Consider the following 12,989-nt stretch of genomic DNA (forward strand, 5'->3'; position numbering starts at 1 on the left):
GCTGGAGCTGCCTGGATTACAAAAGATAGAGAATTGGATCTTCTTCTGTTTTGGGTGTCATTAGATGACTATTTCCCAACGTTTCAATCTCACCTTTTGCCCAGCGATGCATGCCCAGGCTATTTACACTGTGGGATTACAGGATGTAATAAGATACACTATCCCCAAAGCAGGGCAAAGGTGGGATTTGAAAGAGTTGAATGCGAGTTGGAAAGGTTGGGAGAGCAAGTTCTGTAAATGAGTGATAAGAATCACTAGCTCTCATCTCCCACTCACTCCCCCCTCATGCTGCCTGTACATACACTTGCCCCCTGCCATCCTACATACTTGCATTTGAATTACCCAATATCCAATATGGACAGAACTCGAGCTCTATAATAACATTGCAAAGTCTTTGAAATGCTCATGAAACTGTCAAAATATATGTTCATTCAAACGCTATATGAAAAAGCTCATAAAACTGTCAATCAGTCACATTTAAGCTCTACTTGAAAAATACTTGACCCTATTATGTCATCAGTAAACCATCAAAATAAACAAAAGGGCTTTCAAACACTTTCTCAAAAAACAATCCTCCTGGGAACTAATCGAACTATCAAATCTCACAGCCGCATTGACAGCTATATCAACAACCCCTGCTGCCTGAATCCATTAGTGGGGTCTGGAGTTCAGTCAAGCAGTCATAATGAGATTATGTTGCACAGCTATGTCAACCAAGTCTTCAGAGCTCATTGTATTAAATCTTTTAAAGTTGGAGAAAAGATAACCATCTGTTGCACTGCTCCAAAAGAGGCAGACCTATCAATCAGTGAAAATATCAAAACAGAGGGTGGAGTCAGCACCACTGTATTAAAATCACAGAAATTACAGCATCATGACTTGCTTTCATGCCACATTGCACTTGACTGTTGTTTTAAGTCCGATTTTGGATCATGGAAAAGTATGGAAGCAAATTTTTTTTTCCCCTCAGTAATATCAGGCATTGAGCATTCTGGCATCATTTATATCTGTGAAGCACTTTAACAGTTTTATGTCAAAGGCACTATATAAATATAGTTTGTTGTTGTAATGCATTGCTGACAATATATAAACAATCTTGTTTTTGATTTTAAGAGTATTATAGTTAACAAAACACACTTGCAAACAAACCTGCAAATTACCCCGACACTTATATCTATCCTTGCTCAAGGCAGGGATTAATCATTTGGAAAGGATACCAGGCAATAGCTTGCATCAGGTTTATCATCAGGGGTGAGGTGGACAGCAGCCCTACTCAGTACTGTACGTGGTGATGTTTAATCATTAGTGGCGTTCATAGAAAGTCACATTTTAAACAACATAAATGATTCATGCTTAGTGTAAGAATTCAAGGGTCTCTTCAATTTCATTATCTCCTAACTTGGTCTCCTTCCCGCAATGTAAATGTTGCTTTCAATTTGAATTTATTAAGTTCCTATGCATAACATTTCTTTGGAGGGATGAGCAAAAGAATTGTTGTGTTTTTAAGATCCCAAACACAAGCAATCAAGATGCAATGGATGCTGGAAAGATGAAATTAGAAATGGACAAATTGGAAAACATTAAGACGGTAGAAAGAGCAAGGGAGTTAACATTTCAGATCAATGACTTGTGGAGAAGGTCATTGACTTGAAATGCAAACCCTGTTTCTGGCTCCTCACAGATGCTGTTGGACCAGCTGTGCATTTCCAGCACTGGGATTAAAAATGTTTCTCAACACCAGCAACAAGTTTTGCATTCAGTAAGTTATTTTTTAGTGTGAGCAATAATGACCAAATCAGGCAATAGCTTCTGCTGTACCTAAATGGAGCCCTCCAAGTCGTCCACTGAATTTTGTCAGGGGGCAGTTTTTAATGATTGGGGTCAACCACAGCTGCAGTCCAGTTTCCGTACAAGATCCCACTTGTGCCGATTTGCTACACACAGGCCTTGGCCAATGCAGAAATGGCTGAGGAGTGCCCAATGTTGGCAATTAGGTAAGTAAAACAAATGTAATGTATAAGTGTGTTGACTTGCATAGCTACGTTTTACACAGAAAAACATGTATTGTGTTCATGAAATTGTTGAAACATGGGAGGCAGCCTGACATGTAAGAAATTGAAAACCCTTACATAAGAACATAAGAAATAGGAGCAGGAGTAGGCCATCTAGCCCTTCGAGCCTGCCCCGCCATTCAGTAAGATCATGGCTGATCTGAAGTGGATCAGTTCCACTTTCCCACTTTCTCCCCATAACCCTTAATTCTCCTGTCTATCAAAAACCTATCTACCCATGACTTAAACATATTCAGCGAGGTAGCCTCCACCACTTCAACGGGCAGAGAATTCCAGAGATTCAGCACCCTTTGAGTGAAGAAGTTCCTCCTCAACTCTGATCTAAACTGTCCCCCCCATATCTTGAGGCTGTGTCCTCTAGTCCTGCTGTCCTTTCTAAGCGGGAAGAATCTCCCTACCTCTACCCTATCCATCCCCTTCATTACCTTATACGTCTCTATAAGATCCCCCCTCAACCTTCTAAACTCCAAAGAGTACAGACCCAGTCTATTTAGTCTCTCTTCACAGTCTAACCCCCTCATCTCCAGTACCTGCCTAGTGAACCTCCTCTGCACTCCCTCCAAGGCCAAAATATCCTTCCGCAAGTGCGGCAACCAAAACTGCACACAGTACTCCAGCTGCGGCCTCACGAGTACCCTGTACAGTTACAGCAAGACCTCCCTACTTTTATATTCTATCCCCCTCGCTATAAAGGCCAACATTCCATTCGCCTTCTTGATCACCTGCTACACCTGCAGACTGGGTTTTGCGACTCCTGCACAAGGACCCCCAGGTCCCACTGCACTGTAGCATGCTGCAGCTTTTTGCCTTTTAAATAATAATCCCTCCTACTATTATTTCTGCCAAAGTGGATAACCTCACACTTGCTAACTTTATACTCCATCTGCCAGGTCCTCGCCCACTCGCTCAGCCTATCCAGATCTCTCTTTCCACACCCTCCACGCAATTTGCTTTTCCACTCATCTTCGTGTCATCAGCAAATTTCATCACCCTATACAGCCCCCTCCTCCAGATCATCTATATAAATGGTAAACAGTTGAGGCCCCAGCACCGATCCCTGCAGCACTCCACTAGTCACCAACTGCCAACCAGAATAGCACCCATTGATATCAACTCTCTGCTTCCTATTAGACAGCCAATCCTCTATCCACGCTAACACCTTACCCCCAACTCCGTGCACCCTAACCTTCTGTTGCAACCTTTCATGAGGCACCTTATCAAATGCCTTTTGGAAATCTAAAAACACCACATCCACCGGTTCCCCTCTATCTACCGCACTAGTCACATCCTCATAGAAATCCAATACATTCGCCAAACATGACTTCCCCTTAACGAATCCGTGCTGCGTCTGCTCGATCAAACCATTCTTTTCTATGTGCCTCGCTATTTCTTCTTTGATGACGGATTCTAGCATTTTTCCAACTACAGACATTAAACTAACCGGCCTATAATTCCCTGCCTTTTGTCTGCTACCTTTTTTAAACAGCAGCGTAACATTAGCCGTTTTCCAATCTTCCGGCACTTCTCCGGAGTCCAGCGAATTTTGATAAATAATTACTAAGGCATCCACTATCACCTCTGCCATTTCTTTCAGAATCCTGGAGTAGAGAGAGAAAATGAGCAGACAAACGAGAATAGCTTACATTAGATTCAAATTAAATCCAGAAAATTGTTTAGCAATTTATGGAAAATTGGCCAGTCAGTCCCAGTCTAATGTAACTGTCTGGCTCTTTTAGTTTGGTGGTGCGCTACAAAGGGCATATATAATAAGCTCACTTGCACTTTTAACCAGCCCCATATGAAGAATTATTGGCTATCTTTATATATTTAATTTGTTCATACATTAAAAATGATCTTGCTGTGCATATTGTAGACATAGCTTCAGCCTTGCTTCCAGTTATTTTGTAGAAGTGTTTAGTCAGATTGAAATGGTGGAGGACATTTGGCATTGGGAATATAGAATACCTGTAAACAGTTGCATGAAATATCAATGATATAGATTAAGTGATAATGATTAAGTGATACTCGTGTGTGATGGATATTCTCATTCCTTTTCAGTCACTGTTGAGTATTCGTGGATCCATCTTTTCTCCAAGGCGCAATAGCAGAAGCAGCATCTTCAGTTTCAAAGGACGGACTAAAGATATAGGGTCAGAAAATGATTTTGCTGATGATGAACACAGCACTTTTGAAGACAATGAAAGCAGAAGGGGCTCACTCTTTATTCCACGGAAGCAGGGTGAGAGACGCAGCAGTAACATTAGTCAGACCAGTAGGTCCTCCAGGATACTACCAGTGCTTCCAGTGAATGGGAAGATGCACAGCACAGTGGACTGCAATGGAGTGGTTTCACTTGCCGGTGGACCTTCAACTCCAACGTCACCCATTGGACGACTTCTGCCAGAGGTGATAATAGATAAGCCAGCTACTGATGACAATGTAAGAAAGTTTTAAATAGTTAGGTTAGGCGTGATGGCCTTGTGGTACTGCAGTGATTACAGCATAGGATGCCATTGAGAAATGCATAGCTGATCTCACAAATGATAGCCAATATTTTGTTTTGCAAGATCAAAAACTAACATTTAAACAATTTTATATCTGCAATGGAATATATTAAAAGTCTCATGCATAGCTTTTCAGGTATGTAGCAGAAAGATGGTTCATTATATTCTGATTGATTGACATAATGCCAACTCAAGAATCAATCAAAATGATTTTCTCACTATTCACTATCATTTACCTCAGCGCATGTTACTACATCCCTCACAATTTCTGCATAATTCTCAAAATTAATATTTGACTAATGCCATTGGGAAATCCACTAGATTGCATTGAAATAGTGGCATGTTGGTCTATTTAAGTACTGAGAGCCCTTCTAGATCAAATAAAAATCATGGCTTTGGTTCAATATAAATATTAATTTACCCTGAAGCCAGATGAAGTAGAAAACCAGGCATCAATCTTTTACTGAATACCAGACTTATTTACAGAATGCAACACTACAAATGTATTTTACTGAATACTAGGCTTATTTACAGAATGCATCACTACAAATGTCTCCTCCTTTCCCCCAGCCAACACCCAGTGTCACAAATGACTCTCTTTATATGTGCTGTAGGTACTTGTTTAATCAATGACCTTCACCTGTGTATCCTTAATCTTATTAATACAATATACTTTTCATTAGCATATCATTTTCTTAAGAACATAAGAAATAGGAGCAGGAGTAGGCCATCTAGCCCTTCGAGCCTGCCCCGCCATTCAAAAAGATCATGGCTGATCTGAAGTGGCTCAGTTCCACTTTCCCGCTTTCTCCCCATAACCCTTAATTCCCTTGCCTACCAAAAACCTATCTACCCGTGTCTTAAATATATTTAGCGAGGTAGCCTCCACCACTTCAACGGGCAGAGAATTCCAGAGATTCACCACCCTTTGAGTGAAGAAGTTCCTCCTCAACTCCGTTCTAAACTGCCCTCCCCTTATCTTGAGGCTGTGCCCTCTAGTCCTGCTGTCCTTTCTGAGTGGGAAGAATCTTTCTACCTCTACCCTATCCATTCCCTTCATTATCTTATATGTCTCTATAAGATCCCCCCTCATTCTTCTAAACTCCAACGAGTACAAACCCAGTCTATTCAGCCTCTCTTCATAGTTCAACCCCCTCATCTCCGGTATCAGCCTAGTGAACCTCCTGTGCACTCCTTCCAAGGCCAAAATATCCTTGCGCAAGTGCGGCGACCAAAACTGCACACAGTACTCCAGCTGCGGCCTCACCAGTGCCCTGTACAGTTGCAGCAAGACCTCCCTGCTTTTATATTCTATCCCCCACGCTATAAAGGCCAGCATCCCATTCGCCTTCCTGATCACCTGCTGCACCTGCAGACTGGGTTTTTGCGATTCATGCACAAGGACCCCCAGGTCCCTCTGCACCGTAGCATGCTGCAGCTTTTGGCCCTTTAAATAGTAATCCCTCCTACTATTATTCCTGCCAAAGTGGATAACCTCACACTTGCTAACATTGTACTCTATCTGCCAGGTCCTCGCCCACTCGCTTAGCCTATCTAGATCTCTCTGCAGACTTTCCACACCCTCCGCGCAATTTGCTTTTCCACTTATCTTTGTATCATCAGCAAATTTCGATACCCTACACTCAGCCCCCTCCTCCAGATCATCTATATAAATGGCAAATAGTTGAGGCCCCAGCACCGATCCCTGCGGCACTCCACTAGTCACCAACCACCAATCAGAATAGCACCCATTAATACCTACTCTCTGCCTCCTATTAGACAACCAATCCTCTATCCACATTAACACCTTACCCCCAACTCCATGCCCCCTAACCTTCTAAAGCAACCTTTTGTGCGGCATCTTATCAAACGCCTTCTGAAAATTGAGAAACACCACATCCACCGGTTCCCCTCTGTCTACCGCACTAGTCACATCCTCATAGAATTCCAATAAGTTCGTCAGACACGGCTTCCCCTTAACGAATCCATGCTGCGTCTGCTCTATCAAACAATTCTTCTCAAGGTGCCTCGCTATTTCACAATCCTAATTACAAAATGTGTCTTGTATTTTGCAGTTTTATCACTGTGAGAATAATCTGTGGCCTTTAAAACACAATGGACTGAATTCTCCCAATTTTAAGCTAAGTTACGATGCTGGCAGGAAAACAGGAATGTTTACTGCTGATGCTGGCAGCATCTGTCAGGTGGGATTTACCCACCTAAAAGATGCTAATGGAATCATTATGGGTGACCTGCTGGCCAGTCCCGCTGTTCAGAGATTAGGGTGACATTTTTTAAAAGGGCACCTGATTTCCATCTTTAGAGACAGGCCCCCCTCCTCAAAAAGGAAGTGCATCCCCCATTGACTAGGGAAGCACCAACAACCCCTCACCAAAGACACTCCCCTCCCCCACCAACCATCCACAAATCATGGATAAACTCCCATGATTTTCCATTTTGCTGTGCATCCAGATTCCCGCCAACCCTCTCATGAGGCTGGAGAATCCCACTCAATATAACAACTAAAATGGCATTTTGGACAAAGACATTTTCTCTCGGTCACATTTCAATATTAAGTCAATAAATATTGGGACCTAATTGTTCACTACAAAGGATTCTACACAAAATTCTCAGAACTCTCATTTAAAAGCAAATGATGTAATCTGACAGCCTTGAACCATTTTATAATAGTTATAAAACAATAGCACTGAAAATGGACCTTCCTTTCACTGCCATCCTAACTTTGGAGAAAATATGCCCAAAAGACTCAAAGATAGGTTGAGATTTAGTCACACTGCCACTGGCAATGCTAGGGATTTCCTACACAAAGAGTACCCCTTCCCAGGTCCCCTCAGGGATCCAGTATGTTTTTCAGTGAAGAAGGGACATGCTGATGAACCTACACTTCAATCCTGGCCTGGACTACTGAAGGAAAATTGAAATTAACTCTTTAAATATTTTTGATTCTATTGCTCTACTATATTATGCTAAAGTTACTAATAACCTATTAGATAAATTATCTTGTGCCTGGAAAGTACAACAGCCATTCGTGCCTTTTTGGTCCATGTGATCTTAAAATGTATTGGAATCAGACATAAACAAGTCCATATGTCAATGAGAGACACCCTACTTGTTTGTAATTTATTTCACTGTATGCTATATGAGGGTGGCATGGTGGCACAGTGGTTAGCACTGCTGCCTCACAGTGCCACGGTTGCACATTCTTCTCGTGTCTGCGTGGGTTTCCTCCAGGTGCTCCGGTTTCCACCTACAGTCCAAAGGCGTGCCGGTTAGGTTGATTGGCCATGGTAAATTGCCCCTTTGTGTCAGGGGGATTATCAGGGTAAGTAGGTGGGGCTACAGGGGTAGGGGCTGGGTGGGATTGTAGTCAGTGCAGACTCAAAGGGCCGAATGGACTCCTTCTGCACTGTGGGGAGCCTATATCCTCATTTTATAAGTTTGCTTGCTTTCTGGGCTTACTTTCAAGATATGCCATTGTTACTCTTCAATTTTCTGCAGTGGCACAAAGCATTTCTTGGCTGAGAAAGGTCAAGTGACCTGATCTCTGGCAAACCACTCTTGGACAAACCACTTGGAAGGCAATGCAGGAGAATCATACAATGTAATTCCAGCATCAGTTCCCACCCCAAGCTTGTACCTTCCCTACAGTGGCCAGCCACAGATTGTGAATTTGTTCATCTGAGGTGGTATTGCATTATAAAGTGCCCAGATCACTGAAACACTACATCACCTTTCTGCCTGGATATACTCTCAGTATGTCCAAATCCTGTAACTTAAATGTCCAACAAAATGTCAGGTTGTGGTAATAAATAGTGTATGACTTGCAGCCCTGAAACCAGTGGCTATATGATACATAAATCATAAGGGAAAACATTCTCTCTCAATTTTTATATGGGCATTTCGCTGATGTGATTGTTTGAAAGCATAGGATAAAATCCATATGTATTCTGTTTGCAAAAGAAATACAGTTAACATATAAAATAATCAGCAAATATTTACTGATATTATTGAAAGGAAACAGGTAGACAGCTGGCTTTCATTATTCATGTTATATTTAGTCTGTATCTTCATGCTTTTGGATGCTTCTAGATTCTTGGAATCAGTGGCAGGAAATTGTAGTCTTAATATCTGAAATCTTCTCTCTGGTAACTGCCTAATGCCACTATTTAAATAAAAGTAGAAAATGCTGCAAAAGCTCCAGGTCAGGCAATGTCTGTGGAGCAGGAAACAGAATTACAGTTTCAGGTCAATAATCTTTGCAGAGAAGTTCTTCACCTGAAAGATCATCAACCTGAACAGTTTACTGTTTTTCTCTCTTCCCAGACGCTGCCTTACCTGCTGAGTTTTGCCAGCACTTTCTCTCTTTATTTTGGATTTCCACTGCCTTCAGTATTTTGCTTTTGTCTATATTCAAATGTCCACTTTTATGGCTTTTGACATTGTAGTGGCCATAGTTGTCACCCATCTCAGCAGTTTGGGGAGAAAAAAAGTTCACTGGCATGATTAGTATGCTGCGTTTTACATTTCAAAACATGCTCTTCAACTGGGCTCATTAATTGCTATTGACTGGGCAATTGCATGCATTCTTCATGTTTCACAAGATTCCAGTTTTCTGCTGGAATTGTGCAAATGTATGTATAGAAATAAAGCAAGAAGAAACCAGCCTGTAACTGGCCTTATTCTAATGGCTGGTACCTGCAGCAGAAGACATAGGAATTGACTGACAGCTCAGCACTTCTGTTGACTTCGCTTTTTCAAAGTGGACAACCTCTTTCCTTCACTGAGTCTCCTACAGTGTTCAAGAGATAAGAAAATTAAGCATGATGATATTAAGAGGTTGCTACTAAGAGGTTAACAACAATGAAGATGGTAACATTTTCACTTCAACTTAAATATCCAGACCAGCATAGTTTTAATAAATAATGATGAATAGAGCAAGTGAAAGTGCAGTGCCAGGGAAACATTCCATAAATTTGCAAGTTTTGTTGTAATTTTACTACAGCTTTTCATGAATAATTTGAAAGATGTGCGATAAAACTGGATAATTGAGGAAAATGTCATTTACAGGGCATGATCACAGAAACAGACCTTAAGAAAAGACGATCGGGATCTCATCAGATTTCTATGGATTTCCTGGAAGATCCAATGCAAAGGCAGAGAGCTTTAAGTGTGGCCAGTATTCTCACTAATACTATGGAAGGTTTGTCAACACTTTCATTACGTTTCAGCATCTCAGATAATCAGCATTTTGAAACAACAATCTACTTGAAACAAAAGCAAATAAGGCAGATTTCAAGCCGGGGCAGCATGGTGCTCACGGTGGTTAGCACTGCTGCCTCACAGTGCCAGGGACCCAGGTTCAATTCCTGGCTTGGGTGACTGTGTGGAGTTTACATTCTCCCCGTGTCTGCGTGGGTTTCCTCCAGGTGCTCCAGTTTCCTCCCACAATCCAAAAGATATGCAGGTTAGGTGGATTGGCCATGCTAAATTGCCCCTTAGTGTCAGGGGGACTAGCTAGGGTAAATGTATGGGGTTATGGGGATAGGGCTTGGGTGGGATTGTGGTCAGTGCAGACTCAATGGGTCAAATGGCCTCCTTCTGCACTGTAGGATTCTATAATTGTATGATTCTTGCTCATACAGTTGGATGTACTGAATTGCTGGGCTGTTTCATAGAAAAAAAATTGGACAGGGATTGGAGCATGTAGATGAAAGAGCTCAGCTGATTTATTTTCCATTAACTTAAATGGATGAAAAATCAGGTGAATTCATTCGTTGGCAAGCTTTCTGAGTTATCTAGAGGCACTGTGCCTATTGAAGATCCAATATGCTGAGACTCAGCCACAGAAACATTTGCCCCAATAATGACCTTTTAGTGTCGCTATTTTCAGTTCAACTCTCAAAACATTTAGGTGTTCTTTTTAATCTCCGCACTTCAACATTTGCACTTGAAGAGGGGGTTAATTGCAGTTGGAAAATAATTAAATTTGGTCTGGCTAAGTTGCTGTTGGTTTCATATATTGTCCTGTTCTCTGAGGAGGAACTCCTGGTGGCCAAGCTCCATCTTAAACAGATAAGAACCTGAAGAATAACATCACTGAGATGCCAATGTAATGCTTTGACTCACCCACTAATGCCACCTCATTTCTTCTGCCTTCAAGCCATTAGTGCTACAAAATTTCAGGTGGCATTTCAATTGTAATTTGAAGAGTTGTTTACCTACTATATATTCTTGCACTAGTTTATGGGTACTTTTTGCTCTTATTTTGCACAAGTTTATAGTTTAGCTGGGCTGCATAGGGGCTTTTGTTTTCCTTGTTCTCAAAACTTCAAGGCTATTTGTAGGAATTCCACTCTGCAAAAGGAGGAGACAACTGCAGCTGGAAGGAAAGCAGGATAAAGAGATATGTTCAGAGAAACTCCCAGCAGGTCCAGGGAACCTATCATAGTTCTTGTTTAAGAACCTTGTACCCTAGTTTCTCTAGGGAAGGAATAACAAAGCTGTACCATACTGCATGTGCTAAAGCAAGCATAGTCCTCACTGAATGTTGCATACAAGGCCATTGTGGCCCTGAATATTTTTGTTTCCAGATCCTACCAGTCTGCCACATGAATTTCCAGAAACCTTAGCCAATTTGCTGTCCCTATTCGCATTAAATAGATGATAGATACCTTGTTTATATTTTGGGGTGGCACAGTGCTTAGCACTGCTGCCTCACAGCACCAGGGATCCGAGTTTGATTCCCACTTGGGTCACAGTCTGTGTGGAGTTTGCACATTCTCCCTATGTCTGCTTGGGTTTCCTCCAGATACTCCGGTTTCCTCCCACACTCCAAAGATGTGTGGGTTAGGTTGATTGGACATGATAAATTAACCCTTAGTGTCCTAAGATGTGATTGGTTAGCGGAATTAGCACGGTAACTAAGTGGGCGTAGAGCCTGGATGGGACAGTTGTCAGTGCAGACTCGATGTGCCGAATGGCCTCCTTCTGCACTGTTGAGTTTTCTATTTACAAAAACGGAATTATCGATTTCCCCATAGAAATCATAGAAATCCTACAGTACAGAAAGAAGCCATTTGGCCCATTGAGTCTGCACTGACCACAATCCCATCCAGGCCCTACCCCCATCCCTACATACTTACCCACTAATCCCTCCATCCTACGCGTCTCAGGACACTAAGGGCAGTTTTTAGCATGGCCAATCAACCTAACCCGCACATCTTTAGACTGTAGGAGGAAACCAGAGCACCTGGACAAAACCCACGCAGACACAAAGAGAATGTGCAAACTCCACACAGACAGTGACCCAAGCCAGGAATTGAACCCAGGTTCCTGGAGCTGTGAAGCAGCAGTGCTAACCACTGTGCTACCGTGCCGCCCAACTATTGTGCTACCATGCTGCCCAACCACTGTGCTACCGTGCTGCTCAACCACTGTGCTACCGTGTCGCCCATGGGTATCAAGAAGTAACAAGATGTGCTGCGGGATTTATTGAGTTTGCAAAATTCTTCCAAGATGTGATTGACTGCGTGTCACCCTGCTTGTATCCATATACAAAGCTGCTGCCTTTTCAAAATTGATGTAGGTATTGCCTATACATGGCCAACTAATGCTCGAGGATTTGCAGTGTTTTATGCAGGCCTGTGCTTTTCCGACAACTATGATACATTTGCATTATATCCGCAAATCAGACCTCCACACCTTGACTCTGCACAGCAAGTTAAACACTAGTTCTTGGATACTGGATTACTCCTTGAACACATGGCTCGTAAAACCTCTTAAAAACAAAAGCTCAGCAGTGGACCTTTGTTCAACCAAAATTTTCACCAAGCAATTAAAATTCTGGAGTCATGGTTCAGATGCCTGAACAGCTTTGATGCATGTTGCCAAAATGATTCAGACCATGTTCCACATAGTTATGATATTCTGTTTGCATGCTTAATTTTCCTATGCAATGAGGGCTGCACATGGGGTGACAAATCGAGGAGGGCATTCAACATGGTGAGGACACCAGTGACTTGGGGCATTGCCAAGGAAGTGTATGCAAGCAAGCAGTTTTTTGCCACCAGAACTGATCAATATCTATACCTTGAAGAGATCTTCTGAACATTTCCTGCTCCCCTTGTTATAATTCTTGACTAGGCTCTGGGTAGTGGGGGAGATCTTGTTTGGGGCCAAATAAAGTAGATAAAGTTTGAGGTTCAAACTTCATTGTGTTGAATAACACCACAAGTTTCCACTGATTTTGAACAAGCAAAAATAAACTTTACCACAAAATTTCAGAAAGATAAATAAATTTATATTATCTATCTTAGATGATAGATACTCCACAACAGATCGCATGGATTTCTCAACAACCCACTTAAGTGTTTGTCACATTGTGAACCAACCA

The 12,989-nt window shown here is 42.0% G+C and overlaps 1 protein-coding gene across 7 annotated transcripts in view; it reads left to right on the top strand.

Moving 5' to 3' along the window:
• The window catches only part of scn1laa (sodium channel, voltage-gated, type I-like, alpha), a 187,952-nt gene that overhangs the window by 82,947 nt on the left and 92,016 nt on the right, over positions 1-12,989 (top strand). For 4 of the 7 annotated variants that reach the window (XM_080199182.1, XM_080199176.1, XM_080199175.1 and 1 more), the window contains 2 exons: positions 4,131-4,511; positions 9,665-9,797. In XM_080199182.1, coding sequence (XP_080055308.1) covers positions 4,131-4,511; positions 9,665-9,797 — 514 coding nt within the window. Of the gene's footprint in view, positions 1-4,130; positions 4,512-9,664; positions 9,798-12,989 lie in introns of those variants that run through there. The other 3 variants (XM_080199179.1, XM_080199177.1, XM_080199181.1) reach the window with 2 other exon arrangements.

Source organism: Carcharhinus amblyrhynchos, chromosome 11 (assembly GCF_965287045.1).
Source record: "Carcharhinus amblyrhynchos chromosome 11, sCarAmb.v2.hapA, whole genome shotgun sequence".
NCBI lineage: Eukaryota > Metazoa > Chordata > Chondrichthyes > Carcharhiniformes > Carcharhinidae > Carcharhinus > Carcharhinus amblyrhynchos.